Source organism: Salarias fasciatus, chromosome 4 (genome assembly GCF_902148845.1).
Source record: "Salarias fasciatus chromosome 4, fSalaFa1.1, whole genome shotgun sequence".
Lineage (NCBI taxonomy): Eukaryota > Metazoa > Chordata > Actinopteri > Blenniiformes > Blenniidae > Salarias > Salarias fasciatus.
In genome coordinates, this window is record NC_043748.1 from 19,904,351 (window position 1) to 19,923,978 (window position 19,628).

Here is a 19,628-nt window from a genome sequence, read left to right on the forward strand (position 1 = left end):
ACTTAAAAACAATAAAATATTGAGAATGAAAGTGTTGTGTGTTACATGTTGTCAGTGGTGTGATGTTTTGTGGCTGCAGGGGGCAGCATGACGCCGCCGCCGCCGCAGCAGCAGGATGACAACAAACACTCTGCTTTGCATTCCAGATTTATTGTAGCATATTGTACAGGGAAAAAAAACACCTCATAGAAAGTGTAAACATCGACATCTTCAAGAACTCATACATTCAATCGTGCATAAAACTGTAAACAGGAGGCGCACCTGAACGCCTCGTCATGTCAACACCTAGAAAACAGGCGGCTATAGAGATAAGTCTCACAACATATTGCATCATGCAACAGCCAGGAAGAACACTTGTATTGGTTTATCATCGAGAACAAGATGCACTTTGTTTTGTTCACAGTTGTACGAAGAGTGCAATATAATCCGTGTGATATGAACTGGTCAGAGTTTGACACAAAGCCGCCCAAATTTGTGCTTCAGTCTTTAAATCCCCTTTAGGTTCCTGCAGTTATTGGTCAGTTTGTCCCTCTATTTTTTTTAATATTTTTTTTTATTTTTAATGCAGAACTTCAAAATACCTTCTCAGTGAAGTTGAGACATGGTGTAAAACATCAAACATGCAAGCCCCGCTGTCCCAGCCTCTCTGAGGCGCCGTTTACACGACAACGTTTTGAGTGACTACTCAAGTTTCGCAAAGTTTAACAAGGCAGCATTTTGAAAACGATGTCCGTTTCTACGGGAACGGGCAGAAACACTGAGAGCGATGCAGTGAGCATGCCAGGCCAGGAGATGGTGCTGTTGTTTGTTCAGGTGAAGAAACCAGTGAGTCGTGAGGCAGACATGGAGGTTGACGCTGTTTTCCGAAAATTGCATTTCCAGTGACTTCGAGCAACGTTATTGTGTAAACGGACTCCCACAACTCAACGAAAGTTTTCTGTTTTCATTTGAAAATGTTGTCGTATAAACGGACTTTAAACCTGTCTGTTAGTTTACCGGTTAAATCGCGTTGGTCAGTTTTTACATCTTTCGGACGGTTCGTTACATTTAAAGTGATTCCCGGCTCCTCCGGACGTGGGGCTGTGGACGGGGATGAAAGTTGCCAGTAGAAAAGACCTGCGATGCGTCTCTGGAGGAAGATGAAGCCTCGGGCCGGCTCGGCCGACATCAACCGGTCCCGGCTGCTGGCCGACCCGCCCGGCGGTGGTTATGGTGAGGTAACCCGGGGACCCGGGGAACCCGGTGCGGGTTAGTCGTGGCTGAAGGTCTGGGGAAGCTCGTTGGTCAGGATGTGCCAGCGCTCCACCCTGCAGCCTTTGTTCTTCAGGCAGTCCGTCCAGTGGCGGAGGGCGTCACCCTGGGAGAGGCCGCTGAGGCAGACGCCGCCTGAGGACCAGAGACAGGCCGACGGGGACCAACTGGTTCTTATATTAACCAATCAGAAAGCAGAAGCCGAGGCGGTGAGTTGGAGTCTTACCGATGAAGTCGTTGGACCGTCCGATGTCGTAGTCCCACACCGTCACCTCCAGGGTCTTGTTAGCGAGCTCTGCCAGAGAGATCTCGTAGAAAAACTCCTGCGGATCAGAGACGTTCAGGTGTATGAGGCGCAGTGTTAAAGCCCCTCGGGATCGAACCCGCCGCCGCTCTCACCTCGTTGAACTCGGGGTTCAGCGTTTTCTTCATCACGGCTGTTTTGTGTTTGGATTTCTTCTCGCTGTCGGGCTTCAGGTATCTGGGAAACAGAGGAGGTGCGAGTCAAAATAAAGCCGTGGTTCCCCCCGCCGCGCTTTAACGGCCGTCTGTCACGGCGCTCACATCTTCACGTAGGGGTCGGAGAATCCGTTCACGTCCATGGCTGCCAGGTGGGCGCAGCGCTTCACGCCCACACAGAGGCCGCCGCGATGGCGGCCCTCACCGCCTCCCTCCTCTCCTCCTCCTCCTCCTCCTCCCTCCACACCTTCATCCTCCGAGCTGAGCGGAGGCAGGAACTGCAGCGACAGAAGAAGACGACCTCGTTCCTCCAGACTGTGCAGCTGCTCGTTCTCCCACTGCAGACCAGACCAGAGCCGTCATTAAGATCCCATCAGCTGCTTTCATTTAATGGGAATACTTTAGCTTAATGAGGTGAATTTAATTAGTTTAATCCATGGACAATACCTGATGACGGTTTCACGTGATCGTGTTTTACTTTTTCATGTCAGAAAGGTTTTGCCCAGAAATGGGAGAAATAGCATGCTGGCCACTAGTGGGCGCTGTAATGAAACCACACCCTTTAATACACTATAAAACGCTCACAATGGGCAGTTCACGGACATTTGTCTGGACCCAGCGCCAAGCTCTGCTGGTAAAACATGAAGATAATGCTGAAATGCAGAAAAGCTGCAATACTGGTGATATTCCAGCAGGGGGCGATGATGTTAAGAGTGCATATAATATAAACATATAAAGCGCCCGGTTTCAGAACATGTTCTGGTCTCTATCATTACTGTCTACAACCGTGTAGACACCAGACTCATTTTCACATAAATCATCTGTTGATCTTATTTTCTGAGTTAACGTTTTGCATGAATCGCCCTGTCACAGCGCCCCCTCTGTCCACATGATGCGGTCACGTGACGGGCTGGGCCAATCACATTTACATCCGGTTTCAAACACAGGATTTCAGAACGCTGTGGGGGACGCCACGTGAGTTTTATCCATCTTTTATAGACCATCAATGGTCTGGACAGACGACCATGTTGTCCATCTGCTGAACATGTGCTGACGCCTGTGAACGGGGCCTGATTCACTCCTCCAGACAGACTGACTTCAGCTCTGACGAACCTTCTGCAGTTTCTCAATCCGTCAGGGAGAAAAGTAAACATGACTCTGGCATTCAGATATTGTCTGTTGTTTTTTGGAAAATGAGAAGTTGGGGAAATGCTTTCAGATCTTCAGAATGAACCGTCTGTTTTCATTAATGATCCTTTTGTCTCAAAGGGTTCAGACTGGATTTGTTCTCAGATGATGACACTGATGGGAGTTAAATTTTCGTGCGGCACATTTTGCTTTGTTTTGTCGTTTCTGACATCTTTAATCAGCGTGAAATCCGTCTGCCTGGTGACTTTCCTGCCCGGCTCCTTTAATCCCGACTCCACTGACACTTCATTAAAACTGGGCTCTTTGATTTCATCATCCCAGCACAGGAAGAGCAGCGCCTCTTCCTCCGCCGTCGCCCCCCGAGGTGTCGTTTCCTGCCCCCACCTTCGACGGTTTACCTCCCGTACCTCCGCTCGGCCCCTCCAGAGGGGTTTGAGAGACAAAAGATTTGGTTTTATTTGTATTCAGCTGCAGTGAGCTCGCCTCCCACCACCAATCACCAAAACGGCTCGCAGAAGCAGAAAAAGGTCAGAAATAAGCAGATCGATGGATTTTAGTCAGAGCGGCTTGGCAGGATGTGTCTCCCGCCCACGCCAACCCCCCCCCCCCCCCCCCGGTGAGCGTGGTGCTGTGGACCTGATCCTGCGCTGACGGAGATTTTAGCTGCAGAGCCGAGGACGAGCTGCTGTGCTGCAGTGGAAGCCTGCATGCGGCGTCCTGCTGCAGAGAGAAGCCTCCTCCTCGCCGCCGAGGGGAAAACAGCTCTAATTACAACAGACTCGTTCGCCCGAAAGGTCATTTCTCCGTCGACGAAGGGAAACGTGTTTCTCACCGGAGGAACAAAATGTTTTCTTGTGTTTAACAAACTGTGTGCAGGTGAGTCATTACAGGAGAAAGAGCTCCTGTTTGTCACCAAGCAGCAGATCAATTTTAAAACCGGGAAAAACCTCGGCGCTTGTTAAAACGCCCGGGGAGACGGCCAGGCCGCTAACAAGCTCGCTGTGGGTCAGAGGAGCCGAGCAGAGGATGAACCTCCGCCGAGAAAACCTCCAAGTTCAGCTCAGAAACTCCTCCAGAGCCCGGAGCTCGTCGGCGTCAGAGTTCAAAAGAAAAACTCGGAGCCTCACATGTTGGATTCAGAACATGCAGCCTGGAGCTCCGACACACTGTGACCCCCCTGTCCTCCTGCCGTCAGCCTGCACTACACCGCCATGCATTCTGGGAACCGGGGAACGGGTCGGACTGGTGAAGTATAGTGCTTTAATAACCTTTAAAATTCAAACTATAAAGTTTAAAGTGTTGAGTTTACTTGATGACGATGTCTCAGAGAGCGAGGGAGAGGCTCGACCAATCAGCACGTTCAGGTCTGGTTCGGTATTACAATCTTCGTTACTCGAGCATGTTTGGTCTGAATAACGACACTGTTCCGTGTTTGCAGAGACTCATCGGCGGCCCGCCTTCCTCCAAAGACCAAACTGAAGGAAAACGCTGTTTACCTCTCGAAGGTAGCAGGAGATTCCTCTGAGGGCTTCGCCCATGGCAGTGGGAGAGGGCAGCTGGAGGGACAGCACAGCGTCAGAGAGGGCTGTGTGTGTGTGTGTGTGTGTGTGTGTGTGTGTGTGTGTGTGTGTGTGTGTGTGTGTGTGTGTGTGTCTGGGTATGTGTGTGTTACCGGTGGTGGGTGCTCCAGGCAGGTGTTGAAGTGTTTGGTCACGTTGGCTTTGACTCGCTTCAGAGAAACTCGCGATTCTCCGATCAGCTCGTTGTGAGTCAGTTTGTCCTCGTCGCACACCGACAACCTGCGCGCGCGCACACACACACACACACATACATTTATAGACTGAGGAAGTACAAACTCAGACAGGGAGAACATGCAAACTCCAAGAAATAGCATAAAACTGTTGAGATCATAGTAATTTCATCACATAACCGTGATCAGACTAAAGAGATCCAGTTGAAGTGATCCAGGTAGCTTCATGTGACCCATCTGGTTGTAATACTCACATTAGAATGAATCTATGTCAACAGATGCAAGAAATCAGATTACAATGTTCAAATTAAACTAATCTGATTCACGTAATCAGATAACAAAGTAAAAAAACAGCAAGGAGATGGTAAAAATAACTTAAATAACCTTTTATCACATAAATTATATTTCATAATGTTCAGCCACCTTTCATTACCTGTCACCACATTTTAATTTAATAACTGTAAATAATCTCTTTTAAACTTAAATCACTTAAATAGCCTTTAATTCAATGACAATTAATTGCTTCTTATAACTTTAGAATTGTGTTTAATCAGCTTTTATGATAATAAACTTTTTCAGACAATATTTTCACTGCAAAAACCGCAAATACTCAAAATCTTACCGAGTTCATCAGTCTTGTTTTCAGTCAAAATGTCTCGTCCCACTGGAATTAGGATACTTATTACTTACTTTTTATTTAAGATAGAGATATTATATCAAGATCTCTTTTTAAGTAAAATGTACTTGCTGCATGGACAGATCATTTCACTAGTTTTACGAGTAAGTTTCTTAAATTTAGTTTTGATATCTTGTATTTGGGCTACACTTTCTTTGCAATGACCCCAGTCACTTTTATCATTTTACAGGACTTGAAAATGATCATTTGACACCATAAATTACAATTTCTGTAATTCCTTTCACAGCCTTTGACAGCTGTTTGTGTGACTTCCTGCTTCCGGCAGGAAACAGCTGTCAGCACGTCGTCTGAGTGTCAAAACCATCAAATGTTCACAACAAAAAACTGTTACAACTGTGTTTACATCTTTCTTTCAATTCTTCATGTATTTTTTGCTGCATTTGACTCAAATCTAAAGATGAAATCCACTGATTTGTATTTATAATATGAACAGAAAAAGCAGCAGTCAGGATGTGTTGTTTGAAAGTAAACGTCTGCCTGAAGAGAAGCAAACTGAGGAGCTTCCGGTTCCGGTTGGGATCACCTCTGAGCGTCCCTGAGTTCCCGCCTTGACCCACCTGAGCGTCTTCCGGTGCATGTCCTCCTCCGTGATGCCCACGTACGTCAGCGTCTCGTTCCACACCGGGTTCAGACAGTTCCGGATCGTCTTCGTCTTCAGCTTGTTGGCCTGGAGGACCGAGGCAGGAGAGAGGAGGCGTCACTGTGCAGCGCCAGACTCTGGGTTAGAGAAGCATCGAGGCCTCGGAGTGGAAAGGTCACCACTGTGGACGACCTTTGACCCTCAACAGCATCGGTCACATCATTATCAGGAGTTTTCATCTAGAATCAAACTACTATGAAGAAGAAGATGCTGCGTCTGGGCAGGAGTCCTGCTGGGTTCTGGGGGCGTGTCTCCAGATCCCGCCCACCAGCAGCCGGTCTCTGGTCTGATCGGGTCAGACCGCTGACCAGGCGGGCCTGGAGCAGAGCGTCTGTCGGGAACAGCTCGCCGTCTCTGAACTCCCTCACCTTGCAGGCGCCGGGCAGCAGGTGCAGCTTGACGTACGGGTCGGCCAGGCCGTTGAAGTCCATCGGCTTCAGGCCCTGCGGGACAGAAGGACAGTCAGAGAGCTGGAGAGGAGACCAGCGTCTTCAGTTCCTCTGCAGGCGGAACAAGGAAACACAGAAAGGCTCAAATACGGCGGATAAAGAACAACAGTCCAGGGAAGTTTTCAGTTCTGTCGTCAAAGACATTTATGAATGAACACCTTTTTCTACTTTTTGTTGACAAGCTGCAGCCTCTTGAAAGTGCCGATAAACTCCCGACTCCGCCTCCTCGCCACCGGCGTGTTTAATCCCACCAACTCACTTATTGATTAACAATTCATTCGTCGTTAGTTTCCATTTAAACTCCCGCTGCTTCTGAATTCATTGCTAATTGTTGTGCGTAACAATGTGATTAATCCCAGTTTTTAATCATTGCCCAGCACGAGCGAGAGCGATATTTCAGCTCCTCTGCTCCAAGACACCTTCAGCGTTTCATTTCTAATTATGAATGTGATGCTGCAGGCTGATGTCAGGCTGCTGAGAAACAAACATTTTGTTTTGACTTTTTTTTTTTTTTTTTTTTTTGCCAGCTGCAGGGAATCATTATGTTAAGCCTCAGACTGAGAACGGAAGTTGATACACGTCTGTGAACCGACTTCAAATGTATTTTAATCTGCTGTGCAGCATTCAGAGCCGCTTGGAGTTGATAATGATCTTTTTTTCACCCCGTGCACGATTTATTCACGCTCCCTCCGAGACGCCGGTGTCCGCAGCCGCTCTGCGGGCGCAGCAGCAGTAAAATCTCAGTCCTGCACAAAGAGGATATCTGCACTGCAGGCTGCTCGCACTTCATTCACCTGCTCACATCTGAGGCGGCGGGAAAGGAGGCGAAACCTGCGGGGAAATCATTGTCTGAGGAGCCACTCGAAGGGGGAAACCAGCAGATGAAGGGCTCACAGCTCGGCTGCTCGCGTCTCCTCCATCGAGAGGAAACTGAGCTTTTTCAGCCTGATCTAGATTTCCGAACTGCACCAAGCTGCAGAGTCTGTATCTGCATCGGCAGCAGGAGGGGGGAGCGGCGCGCCGCTTTGTTTCTACATCAGAGGAAACCTCCAGAGTGTGAAGGTTCACACACAAACCACGACTCAGGTCTGAAACCGAAGACACAGAGACCAGGACGGAAACAACAAGAACACCGAACAGAATGAATCAACCCACACACACACACACACACACACACAGACACACACACAAACCTTTGAATACACACCGGGAGGCCGAGCCGGACGAGACGCAGCGGGGAGTGATGGAGACAGACGAGCAGACAAGGTGGAGCGACAAGACACGAGAAGCTGGAGGAGAGACAGTGGACAGGAAGACAGATCACACTCCTGCAACGTGAGGGACATCAACGCGTCACGGATAAAGAACGGAGGCATCGGCCGCGTCCGCGACGACGACGTGACTCCAGCAGACTCAACAGAGAAGACGCGACGCGACAGCAGTGCCAGGGACACCAAGCAAAACCATTTTAGAAATCAGCTCTTTAAGAGAGAAGGGAATCATCAGACCAGTCAAACTCCACACCAGCTTTGCAAATCTTTCCCAATCCGATTTTAGAAGCTTCCTCTCGCGCCAGGCTGTGAGTGCAGCACAGCGGTTTCTCAAATACCCGTTTAGGCTTTTCTAAAAGTGTGAACTTATTTCCCCCTCCGCAGCAGAAAACACAGCCTGAGGCCTCGGTGAGGCGTTTCTCTCTGCGAACAGGAAGTGTGAGGAGTCGGTGTCAGACCTTGGCCCGCAGGACGGTGCAGTGCAGCTCGCTGGAGCCGTGGTCGTATCTCAGCTCGAACTCCAGCGTCCCCAGAGCCGCTGCAGAGACACACAGCAGGACACACACAGTCAACACGTCCACACAGGAATTCACACTTCTGGAGAAGGTCAGCGGTCAGAGGTCGGGGAGCTGAAAGTCTTACTGCAGTCGTCGCTGTCCGAGCTGTTGATCTCCACCGACGTCTCCACGCTGCTCGTCAGCGACAGCGAGCCGCCGCCGCCGCCGCCATGGTGGCCGTGAGCCAGCAGAGGGGACAGGAGCTGGGCGGCGCCCGTCCCCGAGGTCACCGAGCTGGGGCTGAGGGCCGGCGGTGAGAAGGCGGGGCTGGGCGAGACGGGGGTGGGCGAGGTGGGGGACAGGCGCGGGAAGTAGGCGGAGATCTGTCGGATGGGCCTGATGGGGCCGGGGCAGACGTCGATGGCCATGTGTTCCTGGATGGAGATGCTGAGCTTGTTTCCTCTCCGCACCGTCATAGAGTCTGCAGACATGAAGAGACGCCCTCAGAGCCCCGGGTAACAGGAAGGAACGCTGGAGCACCTGGATACACTCCCAGATACAGCATCAACGCTGCTCTTTGTTCCATCAACTCATGAAGCTATGGTTTAATCCATCTATTGGTAGAAGTTCTAAGTCATTCTCAATCGAGGGTCAGGCTTCATCTTTCCCTCGCCGGCATCCAGACCGGCTCTCGGACCCGTAACCCAGAAACTGGGACGATTATTTCTGAGGTCTGCCCTGAAACAGCGACTGCAGGGAAGCAGCCGTCACGGAGAAACAATTTACATGAAGAAACAGCAGACGTCCAATCCATCTTTATTTATAAAGCACTCTAAAGCAACCACAGGGAGCCGGAGCGCGATGCACAAAATGAATTACCCAATAAGAAAAAAAAAAAAAAACAAGCCTGAGATGGGATGAGAAATAAAATGAACTCATTAAAAAACACACACAAAGAACTGACAAAGACAAACTTGGAATTTAAATGCATTATTATTTTTGATTTCATGCGACGTGCTGGGAGAAAATACACCAAACAGACGAAGTGGAACAACAAACTTATTCAAAATTATTCTGAAAAAAAAAAACAACAACAACAGCAAACAACTGGTGCCATCGGGTAAGACAAGACCTTAGTGCAATAAATGTAACAATCTTTATTTGGACTTCAGACACAGATACGACAAATCTGGACTCAGGTCGGATCCTGGTCCTGGAAGGAAACCGTCTCCCATGTTTTAGGTCTATTCCTGTTGCAGTGAGGGGCTCCTTATTGAGAGATGGCATCAGATTCAGATGTACTGAAGCAAAGAAACATCCAAGAAACTGTAGGTCCAGGGTTGGACACCCCTGGAATAAAGCTTAGAGAGGCAAACCAAAGTCTCCGGAGTGACAAGTCTGTATGTTTACATGAGGCTGAAGCAGCAAACCAAACCAGAATCAGTCCGAAACGGACTCAAAAGCAGACAAATCCAAAGGAGACAGACTAAGAGATGATCTGAGGCGAGGTGAGCAGTCGGTCGGTCGATCGGTCAGTCGGTATGTCCATCCTGAATCCTGGATGGCCACACATGAGCTCTCAGTGAATGAAGCAGGGACTCAGCTGGTGGCCTCGGGTGTGGCTCATTCACCAGACGAGGCCCCGGCGGAGTTTCTTTGAAGGATATCTCTGTATTTGCCGTCGTTTCAGCTTCCCTGCACTTCTTACCGGTTTTCCTGGAGACATCCCCACATCATGATGCTGCCGCCGCCGTGCTTCACAGTGAGTTGCTGAGTTTTTGTTGGGTTGTGTTGCACTATTTCAGTCTCTGCTTCCATTTCTTTGGGATGTCGACAGGATGTCTTTTATTAAACTTTTTATCATGAAGAAGTTCTATTTCTGGACACTCGGTCTACAGCTGGCCTTATTGAAAGGTTTGTTTTTCAGCCTAAAGTCCGGCTCTGTGGAATTTGAGGCTTCCGCTCAGAATGGTCCTGACAGATTCTCCCACCTCCTCACTGAAGATTCATCTCTTCAGAGTTATTTCTGCTTGCTTCCCTAATTAATTCTCTCTTTTTCTGGTCGGAGTTTTTTCGTGGGCGGTCCTCTCTTGGCATGTTTGTTGTGGTTTCGTAATATTTCCATTTTCTAAAAATGGATTCAGCATGTAATCTTTAGATTTGATTGTTTTATAACCCAGACCTGGCCTGTCGTCCTCCCCTGGTCTTCCTGTTTCTCTGGGCTCAGTCAGAACAGGTGTGTGAAAATAAATAAAGAATAATAAGTAACAGTGCAAATATTAATGAGAACAATAATAGAAATCTAAAAGAAGAAAAGATCTAAATTTATATACAACATAAATCTTAAAATACAACAGGAACAAAATATACAAATATGTATAAATAATACAGATTATTTTTAACTACATGTTGGGATTAAACATTTTGATTACCTTTAACACAGATCAACACTATCACATATGTATTGATCAGCAACATTTCAATCCATTTAATTGCTGACTTGATGTATAGAAGTAATTTGTCTGTTTTGTGTGTTCAGTTTAAATTTTAACGTTCAAATATATTTCAATTAGGGCTGTCATTTTAATGCATTAATTAAATTAATTAATTACACCATTACAATTATACATTAATGCATTAAAAAAAATAATCTAAGATTAATTATAGCACACTTGAGTGGCAATTCAGTGTGAATGGAGTTGTTGTCTGATTTAGAGGCATGTTATGGTTATAGTATTCATTTTGAACTGCTGTATTGAGTTAGCTTCAGTATTCATGTTGACTTTAGTTTGCTTCAGTGGCTTTTTGAGACTCAGCCTCATTTTATTTCAGAATTTTTCTAAATCTACATTTTACTGCATTTTTGAATAGTGCCCCAGGCCGAACTGGTTTGCTGGGATGTACTTAAACTTTTTCTTCTTTTGAATTTCATTAATGAAACACACTGAAGGTGTTATTTGAGTTGCCTGATTTGGCTCAGAATTTATTTCGGACGAGGTGTCCTGACTGAGCTTCATTCATCATCAGTAAAAGTGTGGATTTCAAACCTTCTCTTCTCGGTGGATTCATTTGATGAGTCATGCTCCACAATTCTGCAACGTCCCTGAATTCCAATTCTTCACTTGGGGACCTAAAGCAGATATAAGATTAAAATGTGATTAATTAGATTAATTAATTACAAATCCTATAATTAATTAGATTAATTTTTTTAATCGCATGACAGCACTGCTTTCAATAGAAAGTTAAATGATTTTCTCATATATAAAATGATAAATGAACTGATTTCAGATAATGTGGTTTTAGTAGAATTTAAGGAGAGAATATACATACAGTCAACTACACACAGACGTGTGTCGCCCTGGTGATGGATTCATTCTGGAATCACACCAGTTCCCGCATGAACCCTGGGTGATTTTTCCCAGCATGCCTTGTGTCTCTTGCTGGTTGTAATCCAGATATTGTGGCTGCTCAGCGTGGCTGGCTGTATGCAGAAGGCTCCGTCTCTTCTGTCGGATTATCCAGGGTCCAGTTAGTCACTAATAAGCAGCTTCACAGTCGCTCTGATCCGGCCTGTGGGCCATAAAGAAATCCCCAGACAGGATGGTCCTGCCGGAGAAACTCAGATCTCAGCACAAAGAGGCTCGGCGGGAGCGCAGAGCCAGGAAAGTACATGTAGATAGAGGGAGCTGAGCTCGGGCAGAGTCCAGTCAGTCTGAGCAGGTTTGGACACACTCCGACAGCTGCTCATTACTTTGTTTCATCACGTTTTGGTGACCAGATTTCTCCCCCTGAAGCATTGAGTATCATCAGATGAGTCCTCCAGGCTGATGAGACAGAGAGACCTCTGAAGGCATTCCGCATTCATCTCCAAAACCAACTGTGGAGACGCTTCAGAGTCACTGCGGGAAGCTCCATTCCCCCCCCCACACACACACACACACACAGCACCGGCTCGTTTCTCTTCAGCAGATCTGACAGCATAGCGGGAAGGAGCTGCTTAATGAGCTGTGTGTGTGTGTGTGTGTGTGTGGGTTTGTGTGTGTGTCTTCGTGAGAGAGAACTAAACTGCACTGACACAGTTTTGAAGGAGAAACTAGATTCTTTGCGGACGTGCGAGCTTCACTCATACCTGTTCCATCTACCGTCTCACTTCCTGTTTGACTCTGTTCCCAGACACGCGGTCTGACGCTCCACTTCCTGTTAGACCTGATCAGTCACGTCCTCATCCATTCATCCAGTTATTGATCCAAACATGTCTGAGACCAAAGTTCTTTCCCTGGACCTCAGGATGATCCAAACTAAAATGTCAAATTTGTTGAAAAACTGTACCTAACTTTAGCAGTTTCACCATTTCAACAAAGAAAATGCTGAAAATGAAAAGAGAATGTTTACCATCCTGAATCGCAATTGAAATTTCATAAATCCAACATAAGCTAGCAGTTTTTGTCTGTACATCAAAATCACACATGAAACGAAGCTGTGTTCGCCTCAGGGTTAAATTTGAAGTCACAGAAATGGCTCTTCTGGTTGTTAAAGGTTGCAGACCTCCGTGAGAAGAAGGAGAACCTCGTGGTTCCTGCTTCTGCATCGGAGAACATTTCTCTACCAAGCACGACGGACTGAGGACAAAAAGAGCCGGTCAGTTCAGCAGAGAACATCACAGCGGGCCTCGTCGTTCCTTCCACCGCATCGGCTACCCCCGGCACGCCACGCCAGACCTCCAGCAGCCTTGAAGTGTGTGTTTCCGTGTGTGTGTGTGTGTGTGTGTGTGTGTCAGCCCGGTGCTTCAGATGCACCTCTCCTGCTTTTTCTAATGAGGGCTGCTTCCAGCCGCAGCAGCCTGTGGAGGCATCCGGCGTCCCTCGGGATTCACATGGATTTATGCTTTTGACAGGAGTTCTAACAGGCGAGCGCTGTGAAAAATAACAACATCCAGACTCACCCAGCGCCGCTCGCCCGCTACAGCAGGCGCCACCTCAAGTAGTTTTAACGATGCTCTCATTCATTAGCCTCCATTTCTTAACTGTTGCATCAAACGTATTCGGCTGGTCCATAAATCCTGCTCTGAACTCCCCATCATGGGAACAGAGTCCACATTTCTGAAGGCCAGAGTGGATCTGAAGTGCTGACGCTGCAGGACGGGTCCATCACAGCTGTCAGAGCTTTCCACTCCTCCTCCAGACGCTCCACATTCCTTCACCTCCGACCCAGGAACCACGAGTCCTTCTCCTCAGGAGGTCCTGCTCGCCGTACCGCCGTCATTCACAGCAGCATTTCTCCACAAACACACACTGTCACCAATCAGTCGCCTCAGCTTAGATCAGATGGCTCTGCTCTGATTGAACACTTACAGAATCAGTGACTTGGTGTAGACGTCTCCACTCTTGGCTTTAGTTACTCTAGTATTGGTTTAGGTTTTGGTGCATCTGACAGTTTTCTTGGTTTAGATGCTTCTTATACCAGTTTAGTTGATCTGAAGGACAGTAGTCTTTGTTTAGTGGGCTTAGATAGCCTTATATTTAATTGATCTAGTTTAGAAGACTCTGGCCTCCATTAGCTTAGTTTAGTTGACTCTTTTCTGTCTGAATTAATTTATGTTTCACTTGTTCAGTTTTGGTTCACTTAGATGTCTCTGAGTGCATTTACATACTTCTTACCGATATTTTCTTGGCTTAAATGCCTTTAATAATGGTTTATTTTAGACCAGTGTTTTCTTGGTTTAGCTGGTTTGGGCGGTCTAGTGTTGGTTTTAATGGTTTAGGCGACTCTAACCTTGGCTTTGCTCATGTAAATGGCTCTTTTCCACTCAGTTGGTTTCCTCTTTTCTGTTTGTAGTTGGTTTAGATCTGTAATTTCTTCGTGTTCTTGGCTCTACCCTTGGTTGAGTTGGCTAAGATGGCTCTTTTCTTGGTTAAGTGAGATTAAATACCTCTAAGATGCATCGTCTTGGTTTAGATGGCTTTAATAATGGTTTATTAGTTTTACAGGGGTCTTAGTTAAGTTACCTTATGTGGCTGTTTCCGTGGTTAGTTGAGATGGCTCTAATAATAGTTTAGTTGGTTGAGGTTCTGTTGATGGGTTCAGTTGTTGTTATTGGTCTGACTCTGGCTTCGTTGGCTGAGGCTGTTCCTGACACTGCGGTTTTGCTTGTGTATTTGTGTCTCTCCTCGATTTAGTTGGTTCAAATGGCTCTACCTTCGGTTTTGTTGACGTCGATGGCTCTTTTCTCGGTCAAGTGATGAGTACTTTTAGTATGCTATTTTCTTAATTCAGCTCAGTTCAATTCAGCTTTATTTATATACCACCAATCATTACAACTCTTTTACAGAGGAAACCCAACAGTTCCACCTGAGAAAGCGACTGTGATTTTTATCAATTTCAGTCTGTTTAGATCACTATTTTCTTAGTTTAGTTGTCTCTTTCCTTGATTTAGTTGATTTAGATGTCAATTTTCTTGGTTGAGGTTGTTTAAATGGCTCTAACTTTGCTTTTCTTGGTTCAGTACATTTTAATAATTTATTTCTTTTAGAATGCCTAAATTCAGTCTCTAATGTTGGTTTAGTTTATTTGAAAATGCTTACTTTTGGGTCAGTTGGTTTTGAATGCTTTTTTTCTTCATTTAGTTAGATGAGATGGCTCTTTTGTGGCTTGGTTGGTTGGGATGGTTCATTTAGGTTTCATTTGGGTTCTGGGTGATACTGAAGTGTTTTGTTCTGTCAATAGATATTTGCTTTCACACAAAGAGAATTCAAACAAATGTCATTTGGATTAAAGTTTGTTTCATTAGGACTTCATCCTGACCCTTGGTGCCTGGTGAGCGCTGACATGCAGCATTTCATGCTGCTAACAGGCAGCTTTCCACACAGTTACTGAAATAACAACACAGTCATGTTACAGAGAAAGTGTTCAGCCAGACATTTTGCTGTAATCTTTTTTTTTGTGTGTGTTATTTGTTTGAATAATTAAAGTAAAATTCAAAATGCAACTATGAATTGGATCCAAGGTGAATGATAAAGTGCAATAAAATGTTCAGTAAAGTCACGAACGTCATGCAGCCTTCAGTAAAAATAATCCACTTTTTCAGCACTCCCCTGCAAAGAGCTGCTGCAAGGGAGGCGATCCCCAAAGAAAGAAAGAAAAAAAAAAAAAAGCAGTGAAATAAGAAATGCTGCTCCTCTCTGAGGAGGAGGAGGAGGAGGAGGAGAAATGTTTACTTACCTCTGGAGGAGTGAGTTGATTCCTGCACAAATACAACAAACAGCAGCAATACAAAGAAGTGACTGAGACAGCGAGAAGAGTCGTACTAACAGGTGGTGAGAAAACGAGAGAGAGAGAGGAAGAGGAGGAGGAGGAGGAGGAGGAGGAGGAGGAGAGTCTCTCAGTGATGGATTTGGACTTTTAACCCTTTCTTTCTGTCGTCCTCCCCTCCCTTCACTCACTGTTCCATATTTCCTCCCTGAGCTTCACGTTTATCTGGAACGTCAATATGGATGAGGCTCCGTCTTTAATCTCACCACACATGTATAAGATTACACCCCCCCTCCCAGAATCCCTTCCCCCAACCCCCCTCAGAACCCCCCCCCCCCCACCCACCCCCACCTCCCACACCCCCACCCCCTCCTCAAACCACAGCAAAACAAAGTGCCAACTGCAGCATCTGTCTCCTCCGTGCTGTCTATAATTTGTGCTTAATGACGGCTAATGATACATGTGTGCATCCATCGTATGCATCCTCCTCCTCCTCCTCCTCCTCCTCCTCCTCCTCCTCCTCCTCCTCCTCCTCCTCCTCCTACAAGATTCCTTACCTTATACCACCTAAACCAGAGACGCTCATCTTCATCTTTTTATTGTAATTTTCCCACATTTCGTGCCTTTTGGAGTCTTTCTGTTGAAGCATGTTATTCTCTCATTATGCTGCACTGGGAAATTATTAGATTTGAGGAAATGGTGTGTGTGTTTCATCAGAGTAAGGTCTTCTGTGTGTGTATGTGTGTGGAAGGGAAGGATTTTTATCTTAGGAATTCAGCATTTGGGATTTTCCTCAAAGGCACTTCCACACATCGAGGATTGAACCGCTAACTTAGATATCTTAAAACGACCCGTTCTCCCAGCTGAAGCATAGGAACCGGTCCGAGTCTCTGCTTCGCTTCCCTCTTAATTCCGCTCAGTAATGAAGGAGGGGATTGAATGCAGGAGTATGGCCACTGCGGCCCGTGAGCGGCGAGGAGCTGCCGTCCAGTGCTATTAACCTTTGGCTCCGCAGCGGGTTTCTGATCAGCAAATGTTTCGTCTCCCAGGTCCAAAGTCTGAAAATGTGTCCGAACTTTGGCAAAAAACGTCGAAGAATCTCCCCTCAGCCTGAACCTCAGACGGATTTCTTCTTATGAGGTGGAGCGTTTGGTGCACTGTACTCAACATAAATAATTCTTTGAGAGCATCTCGCTCCGTCATCCTGATTGCGAGCAGCGTTATTAAAAACAGAGAGCTGTACTGTACGGAGAAGAGCTGGAGGTCTGATAATGAGCTTGTTTCCACGCGTGCTTCTTGAAGGGTGATGGATGTCACGGATGAGGCGGAGCAGTTTGTGATTTATTCATCGAGCCTGTTGGAGGGAGAAAGGCCTCCAACCGAATATGTTACACTTACTATTCCTTTAAATCTTGAGATGTGCTTCAAGTAAATATTCACAAGTCTTCTTTATTTATTTATTTGTTCCCAAGGTGAAACGTTCGTTGTGCGCCAAGTACTGCGGTACAACAACACGTCATCCCTGTTGAAGGCGTTATTGTTCTTATGACAATAATGAGTGGGAACACTTGTCCCTTTTCCATTTCTCTTAATAAACCACTGTAATAAAGACACTGACAATATTACACATGCATGTAAAGAAACAGAGACAACCGATGTGCCTGCTCATGTGCTTTTCTCGAATATTTAAATGATTGAACTGAACTATAAGCTCAAGAGTCAACATGCTAGGATTTCGTTTCTGTTTTGCCAGTTGAGCCAAGTCACTGGTCCATAAATTTACACTGTAAAGGAGACAGAAAAGTGTTCAAACAACACTGGGAGAATCATGGGGTTCACCGTCTTGCTCAAGGACACTGTGGCTTCTGAACAGCGAGAGATTAGGGTGTGAAAGACAACCCACTGAAGCAACTGAGCCACTGCTGCCTTGTTGCCTTTCAGATAGAGCATAAAGCATTTTAGTCCACTAGTGGGCGCTGTGATTTTGAAATATAACCACAGGGAAGAGTAGGATGGAACATGTCAGCTAAGCTGTCCTTCTTCATGGCAAATTTCCACTCTGTTGACATGCTCTCCACATATGCCGATGATGGTGCAGTAAATGTTACTAACTGTTCACTTTGTAAGAGAAAAACTGTTCATTTCTAAAGAAAAGAACAACTCAAACACTCTGAATCCTGACTGTTATTGTTGATCTCCTCACATACATCCAGAAAAACTGATTCAGTTATAGAACTCCGTCAAATGGAGCATTTAGCAGACTGGAAGCTGTTTTCTAAAAAGTTCAGCTTTCAATGAATCTGAACAATTCTGTCATGTAAACAAACAGTCGAAATACAACAAAAGTTTGCTCTTTTCACTAGAAGTGATCTTGGAAACGAGGCCTTAAAGAATGGAAGAGCTGGTTTGGTCTCTGTCCCTCTTCAAGACACCTCTTCAGAGAATAGGATAAAGACTTTGTAGGGAAAAAAATCAATTCACCTTTTGTTCTCTTCTCCAGTGATGTATTTCTGGCCATAAGGATAAAGGAGAAGAGCAGTAATCAAATAAATGATTATTTTCCTCCTGCCCTTTAAGGCCATGATTGAAACAAGAGAAAGAACCAGAAGGTTCCTGCACTTGACATTCAAGGCAACACGTCTCCAATCTACAACACTTAGTGTCACGAAGTTCCCTCAGAGGCGCTCGGCTGAAAACGGGCCCCGTGTGAAATCCTCCCCGGCGGATCACATCAATCTCCAGCTACTGATGAAATATCCCCGGCACGGATCGGAAGCTGTCGGAGCTGCCTTGCTCACGCCCCGAGGGTTCGTTGAACTCGCCACAGTGCTGCGGATCATTCGCACAAAGCGCGAGCGGGCGGGTGGAGAGCCGGTGAAATGATTTCATGGAGTCTGCCTCAGGTAGCTGCACGGCTCCACTCCCCCACCAACAGGATAAGGAAGACGGATGGACGGGTCGTTCAAGACGGACTGCGCTCAAGAGCGTATGAGAAAGCGGGAGAAGAAAGTGTTCCAGGAGGTTGAGACGAGGTGAAGAAGCACTATCCTGTGATTGGAAGAAGCCTGAGGGGCTTTGTGGGATTACAAACTGGCCTCCTGTGACGATCCTGGATGAGTACGGTCATGGCCAAAGCCGTCTATCTGGTCTGAACTCACTCAAACGGCTGGACTCGCCTTTATCCTCTTGCTTAGGTGAAATCAGGTTCTAACTCTCTAACTCTGACTGAAACAACAGGAGGGGGCGCTGCCCTGCATGTTATTCTGCCTTGTAAGGTACCTGAGTATTTTGACTTTATTTGTCTTGCGGTGGATGCTTCTTCTCTGTGGAGTTAATATTTAATGGTGCTGCTGAAGTTGCCCCTCCTCTCCAGGTTGCTGTCTGTGAGGCTGCATGAGGCAGCTCCTTCTCTGGCCTCATTTCAGGGCTGCTACCCGAATAAAGAGACAAACTTGTGTTCGTATTTCTTTCTGAAAACATTCAAACTGATACCTTCTACGACATTTCAAATCCTTTACAAGCTCATATATATATATATATATATATATATATATATATATATATATATATATATATATATATATATATATATATACACTGTATATATATACACATAGGGTCTGAATCATAATCAATGCGTTGAAGTCTAATCGATCAGATTAATTACTCAGCAGCTTCACTTCACATGTCCGATTTATTGGTTTTCATTCATTTTGTGTCGTTTGTTACTTTGGTGTGTGTGTCTGTATGTGTAGGCGTGTGTGATATTTCTGTCTTTTAGTGTTTTGTTTGGGCTCATCATCCCTCTGGCCTCTAATCCAGAGGAACTTTGTCGAGAAGCCAGCAGGTTCTCGGGGTGATCCGTTGTCCCTTTCTGGCGACTCGTGGGCCGCGGCGGTGAACTCGGCGGGTCAGAGCGCCGTCCGGCGCCGCCGAGTGAGTGGTGTTAACAGGGAGGTGGTCAGGCATGAGAGTGGAACGTTGGCGGTGGGGTCAGGGAAAGGGGAGGGGCCCCGCCCCCTCTGAAGCCCCGGCTCCCCGCGGGCCTCATTAGCTCCTCATCCTCTGCCTTTAGTGGTTCTCAGAGCTTCTCTGCAGCAGGACGACGTGCTGAAAACGCTTAAGCCTTCACTCTGAGGAGATTCATCTGGATAATGTGTGGAAACAGCAGCGTGTTTAATATTCACTCGATGCGCTGCAGCAGCTCCTTTCAGGTT

The 19,628-nt window shown here is 46.4% G+C and overlaps 1 protein-coding gene across 1 annotated transcript; it reads right to left on the reverse strand.

Annotated features, from left to right (window-relative positions):
- Positions 1–1,222: 1,222 nt before the first annotated feature.
- On the reverse strand, positions 1,223–15,489 carry LOC115386597 (double C2-like domain-containing protein alpha). The gene is made up of 11 exons (XM_030088987.1): positions 15,382–15,489; positions 8,309–8,644; positions 8,125–8,204; positions 6,315–6,389; positions 5,864–5,973; positions 4,532–4,658; positions 4,356–4,415; positions 1,816–2,048; positions 1,651–1,732; positions 1,478–1,574; positions 1,223–1,386 (listed from the first exon to the last, which is right to left on the reverse strand). The coding sequence occupies exons 2-11, from the start codon at positions 8,637–8,639 to the stop codon at positions 1,250–1,252; spliced, it is 1,332 nt and encodes a 443-aa protein (XP_029944847.1). The 5' UTR covers positions 8,640–8,644; positions 15,382–15,489; the 3' UTR covers positions 1,223–1,249.
- Positions 15,490–19,628: the final 4,139 nt, after the last annotated feature.

Coding starts and splice junctions, on each gene's coding strand:
- LOC115386597 (XM_030088987.1), bottom strand. CDS start 8,639: ATGACGGTGCGGAGAGGAAACAAGCTCAGCATCTCCATCCAGGAACAC. Junction 8,205..8,308: donor CTCGGACAGCGACGACTGCA/GTAAGACTTTCA, acceptor GTGTCTCTGCAG/CGGCTCTGGGGACGCTGGAG. Junction 1,387..1,477: donor ACGGTCCAACGACTTCATCG/GTAAGACTCCAA, acceptor TCTGGTCCTCAG/GCGGCGTCTGCCTCAGCGGC.